This window comes from Capra hircus, chromosome 8, assembly GCF_001704415.2.
Source record: "Capra hircus breed San Clemente chromosome 8, ASM170441v1, whole genome shotgun sequence".
NCBI lineage: Eukaryota > Metazoa > Chordata > Mammalia > Artiodactyla > Bovidae > Capra > Capra hircus.
In genome coordinates this window covers 74,400,219-74,425,360 of record NC_030815.1, presented here as the reverse complement: position 1 = coordinate 74,425,360, position 25,142 = coordinate 74,400,219, and the positions used below count along the sequence as shown (strand labels likewise).

At 43.8% G+C, this 25,142-nt stretch overlaps 1 protein-coding gene across 1 annotated transcript in view; it reads right to left on the bottom strand.

Moving 5' to 3' along the window:
* The window catches only part of EPHX2 (epoxide hydrolase 2), a 75,045-nt gene that overhangs the window by 33,202 nt on the left and 16,701 nt on the right, over positions 1-25,142 (bottom strand). The window contains exons 6-9 of the mRNA XM_005684042.2: positions 8,430-8,504; positions 3,421-3,516; positions 2,826-2,904; positions 715-749 (exon numbers count right to left, since the gene is read on the bottom strand). Coding sequence (XP_005684099.2) covers positions 715-749; positions 2,826-2,904; positions 3,421-3,516; positions 8,430-8,504 — 285 coding nt within the window. The remainder of the gene's footprint in view (positions 1-714; positions 750-2,825; positions 2,905-3,420; positions 3,517-8,429; positions 8,505-25,142) is intronic.

Sequence of the window (25,142 nt, the reverse complement as noted above, 5' to 3'; positions counted from 1 at the left end):
TTGGGTGCAAGCTTTGAGATGAGGGTCCCCTCCTAATGGTGCTATTGCCTCAGAATAGAAAGACCACTGCAGTCTCCAGTCCACACATTCACTCCCAGGGTCTGACCAAAAACGTCTTTACCAAAATAAAGTGATTTTATAAAATTCTCAGGAGGGAAAGGTGATATGGTGGAGTAGTTAAGAGCAGGAGCAGGGGAGCTACTACAGAATTCAAACCTGGCTCTAAAACTGTTGACCTCAGGCAAATTATATGACTCCTCGTAATCAATTTCCTTTTCCATCAAACACTTAGAAAAATACTTGATGTACAGGGTGTGCGTGCATGCTGAATTGCTTCAGTCATGACTCTTTGCAACCCTATGGACTGTAGCCTGCCAGGCTCCTCTGTCCATGGGATTCTCCAGGCAAGAATACTGGAGTGTGATGCTATGTCCTCTTCCAGGAAAGCTTCCGAACCCAGGGATCCAACCAGCATCTCTTACGTCTCCAGCTTTGGCAGGCAGGTTCTTTGCCACTAGCACTACCTGGGAAAACCTACTTGATATACAGTAAATGTTGGCTATTATTTCAAAATATTTCAACCTTCAGAAAGAACTTATACCCAAATGCTGTGAAATGCTGCATTCTTAGGACTTAAATCACACCTCTGTCTTTTATCAATGAAAACACAGGATGGAAAAGAAGTTACAGATGTTACCCAAAGACCCTTCTTACCTTGCTTAACACTTCCAAGGAATATTCTTCTATTTCTGCAATTATAAATAAAAGAAACATTTAATTTAATTTAATTTAATTTGTGTGATTAAAAATTCAGTTCAGTTCAGTCGCTCAGTCGTGTCCGACTCTTTGCAACCCCATTGCAGCACACCAGGCCTCCCTGTCCATCACCAACTCCCGGAGTTTACCCAAACTCATGTCCATTGAGTTGGTGATGCCATCCAGCCATCTCATCCTCTGTTGTCCCCTTCTCCTCCTGCCCCCAATCCCTCCCAGTTACCAACAAACTAAAAAGGCCCCTTTCCAAAGAAAAATGTATCTTATTACATGATTAGATTTATATAGTCCATACAAGGGATTCAGGGAAGATTACAATAGAGATGAATGAAAATACACACTTAAATAATTAAAGAAAATACCCTTAGACATCTTTCCTGAATATCTGGACTGAGTCCTTCCTTTTATCTAAAATGCTTCTGCATCATTCAAGAGGTAGCAAGCTGAGTTGACATGGGACATGATGACATTTAGGAAACAGTCACAGAGGCACACTCTTGCCATGATAGGCTGAGTGGCCTGGAGGTGGCCCCTGAGTGCCTGAGAGCCCCAGCCCATGTCAGTGGGCTTCCAACTCAACATAGCAGGGCTGATGTGAATGTGGCTGCAGCAGCTCAGGAAAGGGGTGGTGAGCCACTGCCTGGGCTCACTAAGCTGCTAAGAGCATCCTTGATGACAGAGGGACCAGCGACTCTGCTGCACACCTGACTGCTTCCCATTCCCTCCTCCACAGGACATTCTTAAAAGTTGGGGGCTGAGGATCCCTCTGACACTGATAAAGACAATGCACTCTTGGGCAATCCAGTGGTTAAGACTTTGCCTTTCAGTGCAGGGGGTGCAGGTCGATATCTGGTCAGGGAGCCAAGATCCCACACGCCTTGTGGCCCAAAATCCAAAAACATAAAACAGAAGCACTGTTGTAACAAATTCAACAAAGACTTTAAAAATTGTCCTAATTAAAAAAAAATCTTAAAAATATAATGGATTCCTTCCTTCCCAGGGAAAATGCTCATAAACCCACACGTGGTCTCAAGGGTTCACAGGCCCTGACATCCTCAGATTGGCTCCTGCTAGAACCCATAGATGCTGGGTTAAGTAAGAATCTGGCCTACAAATTACTGTATTTCCACTTCAGCAATTCCACTTCTGGGTATATACACCAAAGAACTGATAGGAGGGATGCAAAGAGATATTTGTACACCGGTGTTAATTGCAGCATTATTCACAATAGCCAAAAGGTGATGCCATCCCAGTGTCTATCAATGGATGCATGTATAAACAAACTGTGGTCTATTCATACAACAAAATATTGTGTGTGTGTGTGTTCCGTCCCTCAGTGGTGTCTGACTCTTTGCAACCCTATAAACTGTAGCCTGCCAGGCTCCTCTGTCCATGGGATTATTCTGGAAAGAATACTAGAGTGGGCTGCCATGCTCTCATCTAGGAGATATCCCTGACCCAAGAGTCAAACCTGCATCTCCTGAGGCTCCTGCATTGGCAGGCATATTCTTTTATCACTGATCTACTAAGCCTCCCACAATGGAATATTATTCACCCTTAAAAAGGAAGGAAATTGTGATACGAAGTATAACATGGGTGAACCCTGATGACATTATGCTAAGTGAAATAAGTCAATTACAAAAGGATAGATACTGTATGATCCACTTAGATGAGGTACCTGGTTGAGTTTATAGAATCAGAGAGCAGAAGGGAGCTTGGTGGGAACTGAGGGGAGGGAGAATGGGGAGTCACTGGTTAATGGTCCAGAGATTCAGTTCTGCAAGATGAAAAAAGAAGCTAGATGGTACCAGTTACACTCTATATCCTCACTGACTCACAGGAGACTCCCTTGGGGGGCACAGACCACTGGATTTCTTATATTCATTCAGAGTATGAGGACCAGGGTTGTCTGGGGCCCAAAGTGTACAGACATGGACACTGCAGGAACTGGGAGGGGAGAGGGGATGTCAGACCTCTTGGAAGGGCTGCCTGCTCTGACATGGGACCAGGGCATGGCCCACACAGGAAAAGCTGTAAAACAGCTAACTCACCAGGAGGAGCAGACGACTCTCCATAGCCTTTCATGTCCACGGCTAGGACCCGGAAACCCGCCTGGGCCAGAGCAGGGATCTAGAGCACAAACATTTCAGAACCCTTCCAGTGTGGTCTCATCAGTATTTTTTGGACACTCCCTCTTTGCTTCTTATAAATGGCTTGGTTCTAAGTGCCACATGACCCTACCTGGAATCCTTGCCATGGGGTTGGAATCTCACTGGGATGGGGCTCCCAGTGGATGGTGGTAGGGTTTGTACACTGCACCTAATGCGACACCAAAGAGAGCAGCTTTCCCTAGCAAAGACCTTGCAGATTTTTATAATCATTACACACTTCCCAGCAGGTGGCATAAAGCATCTTGAAGAAGTTGACCTTTATGTAATCTGCAAAGGGAATATAGGGACTAGCACTGCTCTGAGCTCTGAAGCCATCTCCAACCCCAATATTTCAGAGATATCATGGTCATCCTTGGGAGATGATGCTCCACAGCAAGGTTTCAGCTTCTTAATGATATCCAAGCCTGGGTCACACCATCTAGATGCTTCTCTCTCCTCACCTGACCGGGGTGTACCTTCTCCCAGTTTCCCTTACCTGGTACCTCCAAGAGAACCAACTCTCAGGAAATCCATGGCAGAGGCACACGACAGGGCCGGAGCCCAGCTCCACAAAATGCAGACGCACCCCAGGCTGTAGAAGAGAGGGGGGAACAGGGAGTGATCACAGCCTGCAGGCCAGAGGGAACCAACACCTCTTCCCCAGACCACACGGCCTTTTCAGTATGCTCCGAGATCACTTGTGCCTGGCCTGGCTTTCTCAGCAAAAACCCCCAATGTTAGAAGAAAATGTCTGAGAAGACACAAATGGCCAAACTGTGCAACAGAAATAGGCAGTTTCACTGGAACAAGAAAGGCATGAAAAGAAGATCATAATGTCAATCACTAAGAAAGAAAATGCCGAAGAATGCTCAAACTACTGCACAATCGCACTCATCCACACGCTAGAGTTAAGTGATGTTCAAACCTCTCCAACCCAGGCTTCAGGATTACGTGAACTGTGAACTTCCAGATGTTCAAGCTGGTTTTAGAAAAGGCAGAGGAACCAGAGATCAAATTACCAACATCTGCTGGATCATCGAAAAAGCAAGAGAGTTCTAGAAAAACCTCTATTTCTGCTTTATTGACTATGCCAAAGCCTTTGACTGTGTGGATCACAATAAACTGTGGAAAATTCTGAAAGAGATGGGAATACCAGACCACCTGACCTGCCTCTTGAGAGATCTGTATGCAGGCAGCTAGAACTGGACATGGAACAACAGACTGGTTCCAAATAGGAAAAGAAGTATGTCAAGGCTGTATATTGCCATCCTGCTTATTTAACTTATATGCAGAGTACATCATGAGAAATGCTGGGCTGGAGGAAGCACAAGCTGGAATCAAGACTGTGGGGAGAAATATCAATAACCTCAGATATGCAGATGACACCACCCTTATGGCAGAAAGTGAGGAAGAACTAAAGAGCCTCTTGATGAAAGTGAAAGAGGAGAGTGAAAAAGTTGGCTTAAAGCTCAACATTCAGAAAACAAAGATCATGGCATCTGGTCCCATCACTTCATGGCAAATAGATGGGGAAACAGTGGAAACAGTGGCTGATTTTATTTTTCTAGGCTCCAAAATCACTGTGGATGGTGATTGCAGCCATGAAATAAAAAGACACTTACTCCTTGGAAGAAAAGTTATGACCAACCTAGATAGTATATTCAAACGCAGAGACATTACTTTGCCAACAAAGGTCCCTCTAGGGTTTTTCTAGTAGTCATGTATGGATGTGAGAATTGGACTATAAAGTTGGACTATAAAGAAAGCTGAGGGCTGAAGAACTGATGCTTTTGAACTGTGATGTTGGAGAAGACTCTTGAGAGTCCCTTGGACTGCAAGGGGATCCAACCAGTCCATCCTAAAGGAGGTCAGTCCTGGGTGTTCATTGGAAGGACTGATGTTGAAGCTGAAACTCCAATACTTTGGCCACCTGATGCGAAGAGCTGACTCATTTGAAAAGACCTTGATGCTGGGAAAGATTGAGGGCAGGAGGAGAAGGGGACAACAGAGGATGAGATGGTTGGATGGCATCACTGACTGGATATGAGTTTGGGTAGGCTCCAGGAGTTGGTGATGGACAGGGAGGCCTGGCCTGTGGTGGTTCATGGGGTCACAAAGAGTTGGACATGACTGAGTGACTGAACTGAACTGAATTGAAGTGAACATCAGAAAACAAACTGACTTTGCCTTCCTCCCTAAAAGGCCCTCATATCCTGTCAGGGTTTCTGGTACCATATGCCACGGGGCAACTAAACCCGTGCACCATAACTAATGAGCCTACACTCTGGAGCCCAAGAGCTGCAACTACTGGAGACTGTGCACCCTAGAGCCCATGCTCTGCAACAAGAGAAGCCATGGCAACAAGAAGCTTGAGCACCACAACTACAGAGTAGCCCCCTGCTTGCCGCAACTAAAGAAAGCCCTCGAACAGCAACAAAGACCCAGCATAAACAAAAATAAAATCAATCAATTAATTAAAAATAAAGTAAACTGGGGGCTGATCTTGTGCAGGGCATAATATTCTCATGAAGGTGCAGAACACCGTGATTGTTCCGTTAAAAGCTGTTTGTCTCTTGAATATTAAATTTTTTCCCCAGCTTTGCTATACTTCTGGTCTTTTGTGGACTACACAGGTGTGCCTAAGACTGCTCGGGCTGAAAATCCACCTTCTTCTCTACTCCTTGGCTTCTGCTGACATTTCCCCAACCTCCTTGCAGTGGGTGTGGCCGTGTGACTAGCCAGTGCTGTCTGAGTGCAAGAGCCCTGTGTTCCATCTGGGCCATGAACCTCTCTCTCACCTGGTTCCCCCTTGCTTTTCCTATCTGTACCCAAATGGACTGGACCGTGAGGAAGGAAGAACCTGCAAACAGAAGAAGCCTGGGTGCTTGAATGACTGTGAGGAGACAGCCCATTCCCAAACCACACTGGATTGCACTGCCAGACAGAAACAAACTTGTGAGTCAAGCCACTGAAAGTGTGGGGCTATTTATTACAGCACCGAGCCTACCCTGACCATTACAGCAGGGTCTAAGCAAAAGAGCTAAAGCAGTATATAGTCAAAGCACCTTATTTTCCCCTCAAAATACATATCTTTAAATTTCTAATGGAAACAAATGAAAAAAAATAAGCTCCATCTTATGGAAATCTACTTGGAATGACTCTATTTCACTGCATCTCATACAACTCCAAGGTGGGCATTCCAAACTGGAAGTTTCACTCATAATTCCCAATGAGCTATTTTGCTCAAGAAAACATCAGGCTGATGTTTCACAAACTATTTCATGGACAATAGTCCTTTTTTTTTTTTAAATCAGAATATGTTCTATAGTCTTTCCTTCAGTACTTGGCAAAGAAAGGGAATTGAACTTTTTTGTTTAGGCAACAGTTAATATGCTTGAATTTTATATGTAAAATTGTTGTTATTTAGTCGCTAAGTCATGTCTGACTCTTTGGCGACCCCATTGACTATAGCGCACCAGGCTCCTCTGTCTATGTGATTTTCCCGGGCAAGAATACTGGAGTGGTTGCCATTTCCTTTTCCGGGAATTGAACTTAAAATTCTATACTCCTTTATATTGAAAAATATTACAGTGCTGCTGTCCAGTCAAATGATCCTAACCACCCTCTGTTCTTAATGAATCTTAACTAAAAGGTTTGTTCTTCTAGCTGAGGAGCTCAGCAAACACATGCACTTTCCCATTCTTTGAATGATTTGTTAACACAACTGTCATTAAGCCAGAAATCAGGGATCTATTATTAGCCCACTTTGAGTTTCATTGGCATCAAGGCAACAGTACCCTTAGAGCCTTGGATCCCCAGAGGCCACCACTCCAGTCCTTAAGTTTGGGGTGAGGCCAAAGGAGGTGGTTAGGCAGCTCTGAATCATACTCCTTCAAGGGCAAATAGGAATCTATTGAAACTGGCTGGATATGCAAACATCAGGAGGATTCTGAGAACAAATGCTGTCCACTGGGTTGGAGACGCCCCAGGCAAGGAGGCCCTCATGCTGCTTCAGTATTAGAGATGAGGTCTGGAGGGAGCTTATGAAACCTTCACCACTCCAGGAGTACCCAGGACCGCACTCATTGATGCTCACCAGAAATGCCCTTTCTCACTGTTCAAATTCCACTCATTCTCTGATGCCCGCTTCGCCACTGAGCCTCATCCCCAGCAATTACATTATAGTCACTTTCTCCATCCCCATAGCGCCCATTCTGAGTACCTGAGTCACTGCCAGTAAGGCCACATCTTATGATGTCACCATGGGAAATATTTTCCTGGCAGACTGCAGACCACACAAGCCCTGAGGTCATGGAAGACCTCCATTCATCTAGGTTATTTCTTGAGGTGCTGAGCAAATAGCAAATGCTCCCTGAATATCCCTGTGCAGAGCATCAGGCACCACCCCCACCCCCCGACCACCCACCCAGGTCCCAGACCCATACTCAGGACACCTGTTCTCTTTGTCCTCAGCTCTCTTCTTTGTGGAGCATGAGGCACTACACCCCATGATCAACACAGGATAGTTCAGTTAATCCTTACAAGAACACCAAGACCAGGTATTAGCACCATCACATCACATAGCTGTGTATACTGAGGTTCAGGACATTAAGAAATGTACACATATGTGCAGAATTAGTAAGTGCCAAAGCAGATTTCTAACTGGTTCTTTCTGGCTCCAAAGCAACTGTTGGGTTTTTTTGTGCGTGTGTCAGCTAACCCATAGCTATACTTGATTTCTTAGTTAAATGGTAACAGTGCCAAATGAAGAAAGATCCCAAAATGGACCTGAGTAGATGTCCCAAAGCCCTGTCCTGTATGCCGACTGGGTCGGAAGTCAGGGCCCCTCTGCACATGGCCTTGGTCTTGCCGTAGCCCTGATCCCTGGGCTTAAAACTGGCCATCTCCCTCTTTTTCTTTTCCCTGCAGTTTCCCCAGGACAGGTCTGGTGCCTCCCTGCACCCTTCATATCTGGCTCATGCCTGACACAAAGGAAGGCCCCAATCACACCCACCAGATGAAATAATGAAATTAAGTGCCAGACACACAGGCTGTGCAGGCCGAGCAAGGCCCCCATGTGGCCTGTTGTTTGGTGGGAGTCGGATCACACTGGCCCACGTCTGCTGTCAAGTTTTGAGGAATGATACTTTTGCTGCGTTGTTGTTTAGTTGCTAAGTCATGTCCAGTCTTTTTTGACCCCATGGACTATATAGCCCACCAGGCTCCTCTGTCCTTGGGATTTCCCAGGCAAGAATACTGAAGTGCATTGCCATTTCCTTCTCCAGGGGATCTTCCTGATCCAGGGATCGAATCCATATCTCCTATATTGGCAGGTGGATTCATTACCACTGAGCCACCAGGGAAGCTGGATGCTTGTGGGAAAGGCCTTTTCCCTGTAAATAGTGGGTGTGCAGCTCCCCGGGAGAGTTCACAAATGTCTCATGAGTCGTCTTACATGGGCTGGTTGGAGAGGACTCGGCTGACAGCGAGAGTGCATGGACTCACCTTTATGGGCACGTATCCATGGGTCACGGTGCTTGGATCACATGAGATGGGCTGGGGGACTGCGGTTTGGAGAAGCTGAAAGTAAGAGACACACAGTAAGGGAGATGGCTCTACTTCTGTCCACAAGACCTCTGAGTTCACAAAGTATTACGAGAGCCCCAAGTTGTGCCATGGCCTCCTGAGTGGATGACGTGACTGACCTACTGGCCCCCTCTCCCCTTGGGTCATAGCCAGGCTTCACTCCCTCCATTTCCCCTTGGGTCAGTGGAGTCTGGTAACTGAATTCTGGCCAATGGGTAGCAGACAAAAGAGTACGGCCCATGCAACTAGGGGTGATCATATTGAGAGAAGCAACTCAGAAAGAGAAAAATACCATACTGTCACTTATAGGTAGACTCCAAAATACGAACCTAACCGTGAAAGAGAAACAGACTCAGACAAAGAGAAGAGACTTGTGGTTGCCGATGGTGGAGGGTGAGGGGAAGAGAGGGATAGGTTGGGAGTTTGGGATTAGAAGATGCAAATTGATGCTGGGAGGGATTGGGGACAGGAGAAGGGGACGATCGAGGATGAGATGGCTGGATGGCATCACTGACTCATAGAATGCGAGTCTGAGTGAACTCTGGGAGTTGGTGATGGACAGGGAGGCTTGGCTCGCTGTGATTCATGGGGTCGCAAAGAGTTGGACACGACTGAGCAACTGAACTGAACTGAACTGAGATGCATTATATATAAGACAGATTAAACAACAAGGCCCTACTATATAGCACAGGGAACTATATTCAATGCTGTTGTGTAGTCGCTAAGTCGTGTCTGACTCCTTTGCGATCCCGTGGACTGTAACTCACTAGGCTCCTCTGTCCATGGGATTTCCCAGGCAAGGCTACTGGAGTGGGTTGCCATTTCCTTCTCCAGGGGATCTTCCCAGGACAGGAATTGAACCTACATCACCTGGATTGCAAGAGGATTCTTTACCACTGCACCACCAGGGAAGCTCATGGAAAAGATTTTTTAAATGCATGAAAAATAAAAGAAGAGCATGGTCTGACCACCAGACCTGTGAAAATCCACATGCGAATAATGGAGGAAGTAGACTGTGAAACTGACCTCCTTTTAAAAATGGAAGAGTCTGCCTGGGAATCTGTAGAGGGTGAGACTGGTGGGTCTCCACCTATGCAGTGTTCAGAAAGGACCCAGGGTATGGTAGCAGGGATGGGTAACTGGGTACCTCTGACAGTGATGAGGGAGTCAAGACAGCCCCCAGGGCCCCTGGAGTCCTTTTTCTAATGTGTCCCTAACTTCCCAGGTCACACACTAGGGGATGTCTCCCTGATTCCATGGATGGGGAAGGTGGGGGTTTCCTACAAACACATGGTTCTCCCATGTTTTTGTCCAGCTTTAAAGCCCACTCATGACTGATTCCCATAGCCTTTCTGACAGATAAAAGGCACTTCCCTCTTTAGAAGGGAATGATTAGCATTTTCCCTTACACCTTCCCCATGCCTCTTAGGAGGACAAGTGGGACATAGCTTACTTTCCCTATTGCAACAAGGCCGGTGTGTGTGGCTCAGATGTGATGAGGGGATAAATCTCGTAAGTGGGACCAGCAAGTGGCCACTCTAATTCCAGGTTTGGCGCTTCCTTCTCTGCTGCACAAGTCTTCTGGGCTTGTGGAAAGACAAATCAAGCTTGGGAGAGATGCTCTAATGTTGTGAAGTCATTGTGCTGTGTGTGCTGTGCTAAGTTGCTTCAGTTGTCTCCGACTCTGCAATCCTATGGACTGTAGCCCACTGGCCTCCTCTGAGTCCATGGGATTCTCCAGGCAAGAAAACTGCAGTGGGTTGCCATTTCCTTCTCCAGGGGATACTCTAGACCTAGGAATGGAACCTGAGTCTCCTGCATTGGCAGGTGGGCTCTTTACTACTGAGCCACTCTTAACTCCCCGCAAAAGACCCCTCACAGCACCACTGTGGTCTGGCTTTGTTTTCACCACATGCTTTGTGCGAAGGAAGCACCACTATTATTGAAGATCTACAATGACTGTATAAGAGATAGGAAAATGTATTAATGTATCTTGGTCTCTGCCCCTGGTGCCTGGCAAAGAGCTCATTAAGCCCTTGAAAATTCTTAAGTGTAAGAGTGCTCATTGAGAAAGCAAGAGAGTTCCAGAAAAACATCTATTTCTGCTTTATTGACTATGCCAAAGCCTTTGACTCTGTGGATCACAATAAACTGGAAAATTCTGAAAGAGATGGGAATACCAGACCACCTGACCTGCCTCTTGAGAGACTGTATGCAGGTCAGGAGGCAACAGTTAGAATTGGACATGGAACAACAGACTGGTTCCAAATAGGAAAAGAAGTATGTCAAGACTGTATATTGTCACCCTGCTTATTTAACTTATATACAGAGTATATCATAAGAAATGCTGGGCTGGAAGAAACACAAGCTGGAATCAAGATTGTGGGGAGAAATATCAATAACCTCAGATATGCAGATGACACCACCCTTATGGCAGAAAGTGAAGAAGAACTAAAAAGCCTCTTGATGAATGTGAAAGAGGAGAGTGGAAAAAGTTGGCTTAAAGCTCAACATTCAGAAAACGAAGATCATGGAATCTGGTCCCATCACTTCATGGCAAATAGATGGGGAAACAATGGAAACAGTGGCAGACTTTATTTCCTTAGGCTCCAAAATCACTGCAGATGGTGATTGCACCCATGAAATAAAAAGACGCTCACTTCTTGGAAGGAAAGTTATGACCAACCTAGACAGCATATTAAAAAGCAGAGACATTACTTTGCCAACAAAGGTCCATCTAGTCAAGGCTATGGTTTTTCCAGTGGTCATGTATGGATGTGAGAGTTGGACTGTGAAGAAAGCTGAGCACCGAAGAATTGATGCTTTTGAACTGTGGTGTGGAGAAGACTCTTGAGAGTCCCTTGGACTGCAAGGAGATCCAACCAGTCCATTCTAAAGGATATTAGCCCTGGGTGTTCTTTAGAAGGAATGATGCTAAAGCTGAAACTCCAGTACTTTGGCCACCTCATGAGAAAGAACTGACTCGCTGGAAAAGACCCTGATGCTGGGAAAGACTAAGGGAAGGAGGAGAAGGGGATGACAGAGGATGAGATGGTTGGATGGCATCACTGACTCAATGAACATGAGTTTGAGTAAACTCTCGGAGTTGGTAATGTACAGGGAGGCCTGGCATGCTGCAGTTCATGGGGTCGCAAAGAGTCGGACATGACTGAGTGACTGAACTGGACTGAACTGAAGAGTACTCAGAGCATCTTTTGTTCTAATGAGGTGACTCTAGGTGGGTTCCTTGATGGGGGCTGGTCACCAGAAAGACAAAACCAGGATTAGAAGCTTGGGATTTTCAGCTACCTCCCCCTCCCCCACATCTGGAAGGGGAGGGAGGGAGGAAGGGCTGGAAGTGGAGTTAATAATTGATCGCACCTACATGAGAAAGTCTCCATGAACATCCACCCAGCTCCAGGAGCATGGAGTTCAGAGACCTTCTAGGCTGGTAAAATCCACACTGAAAGGGTAACATGCCACAACTCCAGGGAGACAGAGGCTCCTGTGCTCGGGACCCTCCCAGATCTTGCCCTGTGCCTCCCTTCATCTGGCTGTTCATCTCTGTCCTTTATTAAATTCTTTTATAAACTGGTTAGCATTAGGGTTCTCCAGGGGATTTTCCCAACCCAAGGATCGAACCTGGGCCTCCTGCATTGCAGGCAGATTCTTTCCCAACTGAGCCACCAGGAAAGCCCGAATAACACTTTATAAACTGGTAAACAAAAGTGCTTCCCTGAGTTTGTGAGCCACTGTGACAAGTTAATAGATTCGGGGGGTGGGGTTCTGAGACCCTCCAATTTATAGCCAATCAGCTGGAAGCACAGGTGACAACGTGAATGTGGGGTTGGCATCTGAAGTCGAGGGGTCAGTCTTGTCAGACTGAGCCCTTAACCTGTGAGCTCTGATACCCTCTCCAGGTAGATGCTGTCAGAACTAAGTTAAACTGTAGGCCACCCGGGTCGTGTGGCAGATTGTCAGGGAATGTTCAACAGTAGGATTCCTGTGTGCTGTTTCCTATCTCTCTTGAACCCTCTGTTCCTTATCAGTTCCTGATAGGAGCGAGAGGAGTGGCAAGCCACTCCCAGGACTGAGGTCAAAGAGACGGGATTCTTGCATAGGATTTCCTTCATTAGCTTTTCCATATGGTGAAAGGGATTATCTACAATACTTTTTGATATGGATTGCCTTTTGGCCTTATGGCCCCTCAGTTCAGTTCATTTCAGTTCAGTTGCTCAGTCGTGTCCAACTCTTTGTGACCCCACGAATCACAGCACACCAGGCCTCCCTGTCCATCACCAACTCCCAGAGTTCACTCAAACTCACATCCATCGAGTCGGTGATGCCATCCAGCCATCTCATCCTCTGTTGTCCCCTTTTCCTCCTGCCCCCAATCCCTCCCAGCATCAGAGTCTTTTCCAACGAGTCAACTCTTCGCATGAGGTGGCCAGAGTACTGGAGTTTCAGCTTTAGCATCATTCCTTCCAAAGAAATCCCAGGGTTGATCTCCTTCAGAATGGACTGGTTGGATGTCCTTGCAGTCCAAGGGACTCTCAAGAGTCTTCTCCAACATCACAGTTCAAAAGCATCAATTCTTCGGTGCTCAGCTTTCTTCACAGACCAACTCTCACATCCATACATGACCACTGGAAAAACCATAGCCTTGACTAGATGGACCTTAGTCGGCAAAGTAATGTCTGGGCTTTTCAATATGCTATCTAGGTTGGTCATAACTTTTCTTCCAAGGAGTAAGCATCTTTTAATTTCATGGCTGCAGTCACCATCTGCAGTGATTTTGGAGCCCCTTCCAAAAAAAGTCTGACACTGTTTCCACTGTTTCCCCATCTATTTGCCATGAAGTGATGGGACCAGATACCATGATCTTAGTTTTCTGAATGTTGAGCTTTAGGCCAACTTTTTCACTCTCCTCTTTCACTTTCATCAAGAGGCTTTTTAGCTCCTCTTCACTTTCTGCCATAAGGGTGGTGTCATCTGCATATCTGAGGTTATTGACGTTTCTCCCGGCAATCTTGATTCCAGCTTGTGTTTCATCCAGCCTGGCATTTCTCATAATATACTCTGTATATAAGTTAAATAAGCAGGATGACAATATACAGCCTTGACATACTCCTTTTCCTATTTGGAACCAGTCTGTTGTTCCATGTCCAGTTCTAACTGTTGCTTCCTGACCTGCATATAGGTTTCTCAAGAGGCAAGTCAGGTGATCTGGTATTCCCACCTCTTTCAGAATTTCCCACAGTTTATTGTGATCCACAGAGTCTAAGGCTTTGGCATAGTCAATAAAGCAGAAATAGATGTTTTTCTGGAACTCTCTTGCTTTTTCCATGATCCAGCGGATGTTGGCAATTTGATCTCTGGTTCTTCTGCCTTTTCTAAAACCAGCTTGAACATCTGGAAGTTCACGGTTCACGTATTGCTGAAGCCTGGCTTGGAGAATTTTGAGCATTACTTTACTAGTGTGTGAGATGAGTGCCATTGTGAGGTAGTTTGAGCATTCTTTGGCATTGCCTTTCTTTGGGATTGGAATGAAAACGGACCTTTTCCAGTCCTGTGGCCACTGCTGAGTTTTCCAAATTTGCTGGCATATTGAGTGCAGCACTTTCACAGCATCATCTTTCAGGATTTGAAACAGCTCAACTGGCATTCCATCACCTCCACTAGCTTTGTTTGTAGTGATGCTTTCTAAGGCCTACTTGAGTTCATATTCCAGTATGTCTGGCTCTAGGTGAGTGATCACACCATCGTGATTATCTTGGTCATGAAGATCTTTTTTGTACAGTTCTTCTGTGTATTCTTGCCACCTCTTCTTAATATCTTCTGCTTCTGTTAGGTCCATACCATTTCTGTCCTTTATTGAGCACGTCTTTGCATGAAATGTTCCCTTGGTATCTCTAATTTTCTTGAAGAGAGCTCTAGTCTTTCCCATTCTGTTGTTTTCCTCTATTTCTTTGCATTGATTGCTGAGGAAGGCTTTCTTATCTCTCCTTGCTATTCTTTGGAACTCTGCATTCAGATGCTTATATCTTTCCTTTTCTCCTTTGCTTTTTGCTTCCCTTCTTTTCACAGCTATTTTTAAGGCCTCCCCAGACAGCCATTTTGCTTTTTTGCATTTCTTTTCCATGGGGATGGTCTTGATCCCTGTCTCCTGTACAATGTCACGAACCTCCGCCCATAGTTCATCAGGCACTCTATCTATCAGATCTAGTCCCTTAAATCTATTTCTCACTTCCACTGTATAATCATAAGGGATTTGATTTAGGTCATACCTGAATGGTCTAGTGGTTTTCCCTACTTTCTTCAATTTAAGTCTGAATTTGGCAATAATGAGTTCATGATCTGAGCCACAGTCATCTCCCAGTCTTGTTTTTGCTGACTGTATAGAGCTTCTCCATCTTTGGCTGCAAAGAATATAATCAGTCTGATTTCAGTGTTGACCATCTGGTGATGTCCATGTGTACAGACCTTCTTTAGACATTGCTAATTATCAACTGAATAACCTATTTAATACTTTAAAAGGAGATCCTGATTTAAATAGCACTCATTCACCTTCTCAAGAGACACGAGAGGAACTCTATTTAGTGCAGAATAAATTACAAAAACAATTTCTTACTCACATTAAACTAGATTTACCTCTAAAAGTATTTTTACTCCCCTCTCTTCATTCTCCCATAGGACTTCTTGCCCATCAAGAATACCCAGTAGAAAGGATCTATACTTATTTTAGGGGAATAAAGTCACTTACACCCTACCTTGATTTAATTTCTCTAATCATTATCAATGAAAGAAATAGGACTAAAACTCTAATTGGCTCTGATCCTCATAAAATTGTAATACCTATCAATAAATCTCAATTTGAGAACACATTACAAACTTCTACCGATTTCCAAGTAGCTTTTCTGGAATATTTTGGAGAAATTTCATTTCATTATCCTTCTGGTAAGCTGTGGAATTTCTTCAAAAATACTGAATTTATTATTTCTCGCATTATCAGCTCACAGCCTATACCATAGGCTGAGGTTTTTCATATAGATGGGACTAAAAACGCCAAAGCTTCATTCTGGTCTCTTAAGGAATATAAAGTTTTTTATAGTAAATTTCATTCTCCTCAACAAAACGAATTATATGCTCTTATTCAAGTTATTTGCCTACATCCTTACCCCATTAATATAGTCTCTGACTCTATAAAATCTGTTTTTGTATTAAAAAATATAGAAACCTCCACCATAGACTCCAACCAACCTATTATTCAACAACTCTTTTTCGAACTACAATCTGTTGTTAGAAACTGCAGTTCTCCCATTTATATTACACATATTCGAGCACATCCTTGTCTTCCTGGCCCCATGACTTACGGTAATGAACAAGCTGATATACTAGCTTCCTTTGCTACTCCAGAGGAACAGCATGCTCTGTTGCATAACAATGCTGGCTCCCTACACTGCCTATGGAAAATCCCATACTGCCAGGCTAAAAAAATTATTAGCAATTGCTCTACTGGTAGATGAAGACCCCTACATCTTCGACTCATTGCACAAGGTATTAATCCTCACGGCTTGCAACCTAATGAACTGTGGCAAATGGATGTAACTCATTGCCCTGAACTTTCTCCATCTTCTTCCTTGCATGTGTGTATCGACACTTATTCTTCTTTTATTTGGGCCACACCTCTTCATGGTGAGGTTACACAACACGTTATAACCCACTTATTAGCTTGTTTTGCTGTAATGTGACTCCTAGTTCTATAAAAACAGACAATGGCCCTGCCTATATTTCTAGACAATTTAAACAATTTTTACGATCTTTTTCTATTAAAAATATTACAGATATTCCTTATAATCCACAGACACAAGACATAGTCGAACGAACACATCACACACTAAAGTTACAAATAAAAATAATAATAATAAAAAAGAGGGAATACACAGGAACACTACTGCCTTCCGTATCTAAAGCCGACTTTACTAGATTCCAACATAAGATATTTTCTAAACGTATTACTATTGTTAATATAGCTTTATTTGTTTTAAAATGTTTAAACTTACCACAGGGAAATATCTTAATGAGAACAGAAAGGCATTTTGAGGAATTACGGACATTTCTCTTCTTCTGCCCATTTGGTACCAAGACAGGTTAATGAAACAATGGAATTCTGGGAAACTAATCTTACAGGGAAAGGGGTATGCTTGTATTACCACAGAAGATCCAGCGAATCCACATGGCTTCCCCTTCAAAAGATTCGACCCAAGGGGGCCCCCAGACTTCAAAAGGAAACGGGACAACACGGACACCAACAGGAAGAAATTCGAATACGGGCCATGGCGGCTCTAAAGATCTCCAGGAAGCACCACCCTCAGAGGGATTAACCATATGATCTCCCCACTTGGGGACAAATAAAAACCTTTACTAATCCAGCTAAAAATGTGGTCTTTGAACAGGAAATGCCTCGTAGTCCTGAAAACCTCAGTTGGTCTGCGAGACCCTTGGTTGAGCTGGATTAACTAATCAGACTTAACTGGGCTTACTTACCCAACCCCCCTTTATTGCAGGCCTTAAAATGGACGGAGAAAGGACCAACCATATCAACCAATGACTTCACCCATATGCCCCCTTCCTGGAATGTGAACGGGGAGGAGGGAAAACTAATTAACACTTCTTTAGGCCATGAAGTACTTCCCTTGTGCCTGGGACCAGAGGAATTATGCATAAACATCAGCCAACAAACTTGGGCTTTAGTCCTGCCTCCCTAAAAAAATTTTTGGACATTGCTTGGGCTATTTACTGCTCTTTCCTTATCTGTGAACCAAGTTTATACAACTGAGACTTTAGGGAAAGTGTTAGGGAAAGAACAAAGAACATTATGCAAAAGGTTTACTTATAAGAACTTTACATATACTCCTGTTTGTTGGGACAACTGTCAAGCCAAATCAGAAAATTAATGATTATGGCTAATCATACAATTGTTGATTGGGGACCCCATGGTATTGGTGATCTAACTGCTTAGAGCAGGTTAACAGCATGGTGTGTGACTTTGTTACGCAAGTGACACGGAAGATCACTGACACTACGATGGAGCATTACCATGACATAGGACTTCTTGGGTGGCTTGCTGGTGGATTAGCCCCACCTCGTCCTAGGATTGTCTTCGATAAACAGAGTGGGTCTGAACAATGGGACATTTGGACACTTGCTGCGAGCACCTAACAACTTGGAACTTGGACCGGACATTTCACAGGGACCAGTCATGGTCATAGTAACTACTTTTTTTGCTATAATCAGTCGTATTTTATACTGGCCTGTGTCCCACTTCCCTTTGTTATAGCCATAGGCTAAGTATTACCCACAGCATCGAGTCTGGAACTATATCGCTGGAGATTGACTTGGTAATTATATTTGTTGTTTTTCGTTGCTTTTCTACAAGGTGGTTAATACTAAACAAACTCAACTGGTCAGGCTCTTTTTTACAAATATAATAAAATAGGGGGAATTGTCAGGAAGCATTTAACAGGAGGCTTCCTGTATGCTGTTTTGGATTTGTCATGTATCCTCTGTCCCTTATTAATTCCTGAATATTCAGGAATTAAGTGGAGTAGCAAACTATTCTTGGGGGCTTTGGAATGCATGCGTTTCCCTCGTTAGTTTTTCCATACGGTGATGCGTAACTATATACAACCCTCTTCCTTTTTACGAACCATACCTTAAAAGTGATTATTTACAACCCTCTCTCTTTCATATGGATGACTTCATAACTTGATAACTTGTAAGTTTTGACTTTATCACTGTTGAAAATTGCTACCTTGTAAGACAGTATAAATACTCACAATGTTGAATAAAACACCTTTGCTTCATCAGAACTTTGGTCCCCGTGTCTCTCTCTCTCTCTCTTTCTCTCTCTCTCAGGCTAATTCTCTGGAGCGCAGAAGTCGGCTGTGTTCACTTTCCTGCCCAGGCTTCTAAGACCCTCTCGAGAAGGTGCTCTGTGCCTTCAGCCCATTGAGAGGGCGCCAGGTGCCTTTGTGAACAGCACAAGCCCCGTGTCAGGAGATTTATTGGTTTTCTGCGTAAACCAAGGAATATCAGCCTCCTTTTCTCTCCTTTACTTGCTTATCGTCGACTCCGGACCACCAGGTTGCAGTCCATTAAAGGATCCCAACAGGGGAATACACTGGAACATTGCTATCTTCCCTTTCTAAAGCAGACTCTACTAGATTCCAACATTAGATATTCTCTAAACTTATAACTATTGTTAATACAGCTTTATTTGTTTTAAAATTTTAAAACTTACCACAAAGAGATATCTTGACAAGAGCAGAAAGACATTTTGAGGACCTGAAGGACACCACTCTTCCTCTGCCCACTTGGTATCAAGATGGGTTTAATAAACAGTGGAAATCTGGGAAATTAATCTTACAGGGAAGATGCTTGTATTTCCCGAGATGGATCCAACGAACTCACATGGCTCCCTCTTCAGAAAATTTGACCCAAGGGGGACCCTGGCATTCAAAATGGAGACCAAACAACAAAAACCCCAGGAGGAAGAAATTCCAATACGGCCGAGTAGGCTCTAATGATCTCCAGGAAGTACCGCCCTCAGTGACATCAACCTTATGACCTCCCTTACTGGGGAGAGATAAAAATCCTCACTAATCAAGCTGAAAATCTGGTTTCTTCACAGGGAATGCCTCAGAGTCCTGAAAACCTTTTTATGGCTATGATCCCTCTGTTGGCCTGCACGACCCCCACTCTAGTCGGATTAACTAATCATACTAACTGGGCTTACTTACCCAACCTCCCTTATTGCAGGTCGTAGAATAGATGGAGAAAGGACCAAACATATTAACCAATGACTCCACCCAGATGCCCCCTTTCTGGAATTGAAAGCGCCCTCACACTCTGGAGAGGAGGGAAAACGAATTAACATTTTTTTAGGCTATGAAGTCCTTCCCTTGTGCCTTGGCCCAGAGGAATTATGCATAAACGTCAGCCAACAACCTTGTGCTTTCATCCTGCCTCCCAAAAAGGATTTTCGGAGTTGCTTGCATTATTTGCTGCCCTTTCTTTGTCTGTGAACCATGTTTATACTACTGAGACTTTAGGGAAAGTGTTAGGGAAACAGTTAGGGAAGAACAAAGAACATTATGCAAAAGGTTTACTTATAAGAACTTTATATATACTCCGGTTCTTTCAGACAAATGTCAAGCCCAATCAGGAAAATTAATGTTTGTGGCCAGTCATACAATTGTTGATTGGGGACCCCATGGTATGTGGCGATCTAACTGCTCAGAGCAGGTTAACAGCATGGTGTGTGACTATGTTAGGCAAGTGACACGGAAGGTCACTGACACTACGATGGAGCATTACCATGACATAGGACTTCTTGGGTGGCTTGATGGTGGATTAGCCCCACCTTGTCCTAGGATCGTCCTCGATAAACAGAATGGGCCTGAACAATGGGACATTTGGACACTTGCTGCGAGCACTGAACAACTTGGAACTTGGACCGGACATTTCACAGGGACCAGTCATGGTCATAGTAACTATTTCTTTCGCTATAATCAGTCATATTTATACAGGCCTGTGTCCCACTTCCCTTTGTTATAGCCATAGACTAAGTATTACCCACAGCATCGGGTCTGGAACTATAACTTTGCTGATTGTTTGGTAATTATATTTGTTGTTATCGTTGCCTTTTTACAAGATTGGTTAATACTAAACAAACTCAACTGGTCAGGCCTTGTTTTACAAATATAATAAAATAGGGGGAATTGTCAGGAAGCATTTAACAGGAAGCTTCCCGTGTGCTGTTTTGGATCTGTCATGAATCCTCTGTCCCTTATTAATTCCTGAATATTCAGGAATTAAGTGTAGTAGCAAACTACTCCCAGGGGCTTAGGAATGCATGCATTTCCTTCGTTAGTTTTTCCACACGGTGATGGATAACTATGTAAGACCCTCTTCCTTTTTAAGAAACCATACTGTAAAAGTGATTATTTACAACCCTCTTTCTTTCATATGGATGACTTCATGTTTCCTTGAAAACCTGTATGTTTTGATTTTATCTCTGCTGAAAATAGCTTTGCATTGATCGCTGAAGAAGGCTTTCTTATTTCTTCTTGCTATTCTTTGGAACTCTGCATTTAGATGCCTATATCCTTCCTTGTCTCCTTTGCTTTTCACCTCTCTTCTCTTCACAGCTATTTGTAAGCCCCCCCCAGACAGCCATTTTGCTTTTTTGCATTTCTTTTCCATGGGGATGGTCTTGATCCCTGTCTCCTGCACAATGTCACGAACTTCATTCCATAGTTCATCAGGCACTCTATCTATCAGATCTAGGTCCTTAAATCTATTTCTCACTTCCACTGTGTAATCATAAGGGATCTGAGAGTTCCAAAGAATAGCAAGAAGAGATAAGAAAGCCTTCTTCAGCGATCAATGCAAAGAAATAGAGGAAAACAACAGATTGGGAAGGACTAGAGATCTCTTCAAGAAAATTAGAGATACCAAGGGAACATTTCATGCAAAGATGGGCTCGATAAAGGACAGAAATGGTATGGACCTAACAGAAGCAGAAGATATTAAGAAGAGATGGCAAGAATACACGGAAGAACTATACAAAAAAGATCTTCATGACCCAGATAGTCATGATGATGTGATCACTAATCTAGAACCAGACATCTTGGAATGTGAAGTCAAGTGGGCCTTAGAAAGCATCACTACAAACAAAGCTAGTGGAGATGATGGAATTCCAATTGAGCTGTTTCAAATCCTGAAAGATGATGCTGTGAAAGTGCTGCACTCAATATGCCTGCAAATTTGGAAAACTCAACAGTGGCCACAGGACTGGAAAAGGTCAGTTTTCATTCCATTCCCAAAGAAGGGCAATGCCAAAGAATGCTCAAACTACCTCACAATTGCACTCATCTCACATGCTAGTAAAGTAATGCTCAAAATTCTCCAAGCCAGGCTTCAGCAATACATGAACCGTGAACTCCCTGACATTCAAGCTGGTTTTAGAAAAGGCAGAGGAACCAGAGATCAAATTGCCAGCATCTGCTGGATCATGGAAAAAGCAAGAGAGTTCTAGGAAAACATCTATTTCTGCTTTATTGACTATGCCAAGGCCTTTGACTGTGTGGATCACAATAAACTGTGGGAAATTCTGAAAGAGGTGGGAATACCAGACCACCTGACCTGCCTCTTGAGAAAACCTGTATGCAGGTCAGGAAGCAACAGCTAGAACTGGACATGGAACAACAGACTGGTTTCAAATAGGAAAAGGAGTATGTCAAGGCTGTGTATTGTCACCCTGCTTATTTAACTTCTATGCAGAGTACATCATGAGAAACGCTGGACTGGAAGAAACACAAGCTGGAATCAAGATTGCCAGGAGAAATATCAATAACCTCAGATATGCAGATGACACCACCCTTATGGCAGAAAGTGACGAGGAACTAAAAAGCCTCTTGATGAAAGTGAAAGAGGAGAGTGAAAAAGTTGGCTTAAAGCTCAACATTCAGAAAACTAAGATCATGGCATCCGGTCCCATCACTTCATGGGAAATAGATGGGGAAACAGTGGAAACAGTGTCAGGCTATTTTTCTGGGCTCCAGAATCACTGCAGATGGTGGCCGCAGCCATGATATTAAAAGACGCTTACTCCTTGGAAGAAAAGTTATGACCAACCTAGATAGCATATTCAAAAGCAGAGACATTACTTTGCCGACTAAGGTCCGTCTAGTCAAGGCTATGGTTTTTCCTGTGGTCGTGTATGGATGTGAGAGTTGGACTGTGAAGAAGGCTGAGCACCGAAGAATTGATGCTTTTGAACTGTGGTGTTGGAGAAGACTTTTGAGAGTCCCTTGGACTGCAAGGAGATCCAACCAGTCCATTCTGAAGGAGATCAACCCTGGGATTTCTTTGGAAGGAATGATGCTAAAGCTGAAACTCCAGTACTTTGGCCACCTCATGCAAAGAGTTGACTCATTGGAAAAGACTCTGATGCTGGGAGGGACTGGGGGCAGGAGAAGGGGACGACTGAGGATGAGATGGCTGGATGGCATCACTGACTCGATGGACATGAGTCTGGGTGAACTCCGGGAGATGGTGATGGACAGGGAGGCCTGGTGTGCTGCGATTCATGGGGTCGCAAAGAGTCGGACACGACTGAGCGACTGAACTGAACTGAACTGAACTGAACTGAAAATAGCTACCTTGCAAGACAGTATAAATACTCACACAATGTTGAATAAAACACCTTTGCTCCATCAGAACTTGGGACCCCGTGTCTTTCTTTCTTTCTCTCTCTCTCAGGGTAATTCTCTGGAAGCAGAAGCCGGCTGTGTTCATTTTCCTGCCCAGGCTTCTAAGACCCTCTTGGGAAGGTGCTTTGTGCCTTCACCCCACTGAGAGGGTGCCAGGTGCCTTCGTGAACAGCGCAAGCCCTGTGTCAGGAGCTTTATTGGTTTTCTGCGTAAATCAAGGAATATCAGCCTCTTTCTCTCTCCTTTACTTTCTTATTTTGACTCCGGACCACCAGGTTCTGGTCCATTAAAGGTCCCAACAGGGGAATACACTGGAACATTGCTATCTTCCCTTTCTAAAGCAGACTCTACTAGATTCCAACATAAGATATTTTCTAAACCTATAACTATCATTAATACAGCTTTATTTGTTTTAAATTTTTAAAACTTACCACAAAGAGATATCTTGACAGGAGCAGAAAAACATTTTGAGGACCTGAAGGACACTACTCTTCCTCTGCCCATTTGGTATCAAGATGGGTTCAATAAACAATGGAAATCTGGGAAACTAATCTTACAGGGAAAGGGGTATGCTTGTATTTCCCCAGATGGATCCAACGAACTCACATGGCTCCCTTTTCGGAAAGTTTGATCCAAGCAGGACCCCAGCATTCAAAATGGAGACCAAGGAAGAAAAACCCCAGGAGGAAGAAATTCCAATATGGGCTCTAAATATCTCCAGGAAGCACCGCCCTTGGCAACATCAACCTTATGACCTCCCCTCTTGGGGAGAGATAAAAACCCTTACTAATCAAGCTGAAAATCTGGTTTCTCCACAGGGAATGCCTCAGAGTCCTGAAAACCTTCTTATCGCTATACTCACTCTGTTGGCCTGCACAACCCCTGCTCTAGCCAGATTAACTAATCATACTTACTGGGCTTACTTACCCAACCCCCCTTTATTGCAGGTTGTAGAATGGATGGAGAAAGGACCAACCATATCAACCAATGACTCCACCCAGATGCCCCCTCCCTGGAATGTGAAAGGGCCCTCATACTCTGGAGAGGAGGGAAAATGAATTAACATTTCTTTAGGCTATGAAGTCCTTCCCTTGTGCCTGGGCCCAGGGGAATTATGCATAAACTTCAGCTGACAAACTTGGGCTTTGGTCCTGCCTCCAAAAGAATAATTTCGGACATTGCTTTGATTATTTACTGCCGTTTCTTCTTCTGTGAACTATGGCGATAGTACTTAAACTTGGGGGAAAACTTAGGCAAAGAAGAAAGAACATTATGTACATCGTTTACTTATAAGAACTTTAAATATACTCCTGTTCATTAGGATAAATATCAAGCCAAATCAGGAAAACTAATATTTGTGGCTAGCCACACCACTGTCGATTTGGGACCCCATGGTATGTGGTTGTCTAACTGCTCAGGTGATATTAATAGCACTGGATGTGATTATGCTACTCAAGTGGCTTGGAAAGTTACTAACACTACGATGGAGCATTACCATGACAGAGCACTTCTTGGCTGGCTTGACGGTGGTATGGTACCCCCTTGTCCCCGGATCGTCCTTGATAAACAGATTGGGCCTGAATGATGGGACTGATGGAAACTTGCTGCGAGCATTGAAGAACGTGGAACTTGGACCGGACATTTCACAGGAACCATTCGTAGTCATGGTAATTATTTCTTTTGCTACAATCAATCATATTTCCTACAAGCTTGTATTCACCTTCCTTTTGTTTTAGCCATAGGAAACTGACAATTCAATAAGACTTTATGTTCTGTAAATTTATTAAGTGCAAATTATATACCTGACTTAACGCTTGTATTTCCTTAAGAAGTGAATCCCTTTTGATTCTTGGATCTTGATGTAATTTGTGGTTACCAGTAAATCTCCAACGGCCCTGGGAAGAATGTCCCATGGCCGGGCTTTCTTCCCGATTACTTACTCAATTATTTAGACGATCTAAACTATTCACTGGATGGCTGATTCTTGGCATTTTGGGATTAATATCTATTTGCACCACTGGTGCTGTCTCTGGCATTGCTTTACAAACCTCAATTCAAACACAAAGTTTTATCCAAAATTGGACTAAAGATGCTCATACTATGTGGGCCACTCTGGCTCAGATAGATGAGGATATTCAAGATGAAATACAGGAACTAAAAACAGCCATCAGATGGGTTGGAGATCATTTAATAGATGTACAAAACCAAGTGATACTAAAATGTGATTGGATTTCTACTCAATTTTGTGTTACTCCTGTTGAATTCGATCATAGTGCCTATAACTGGGAACAAATCAAATTTCATTTACAAGCTATACATGATAATGCCTCTCTGAGTGTACAATTATTGCAAA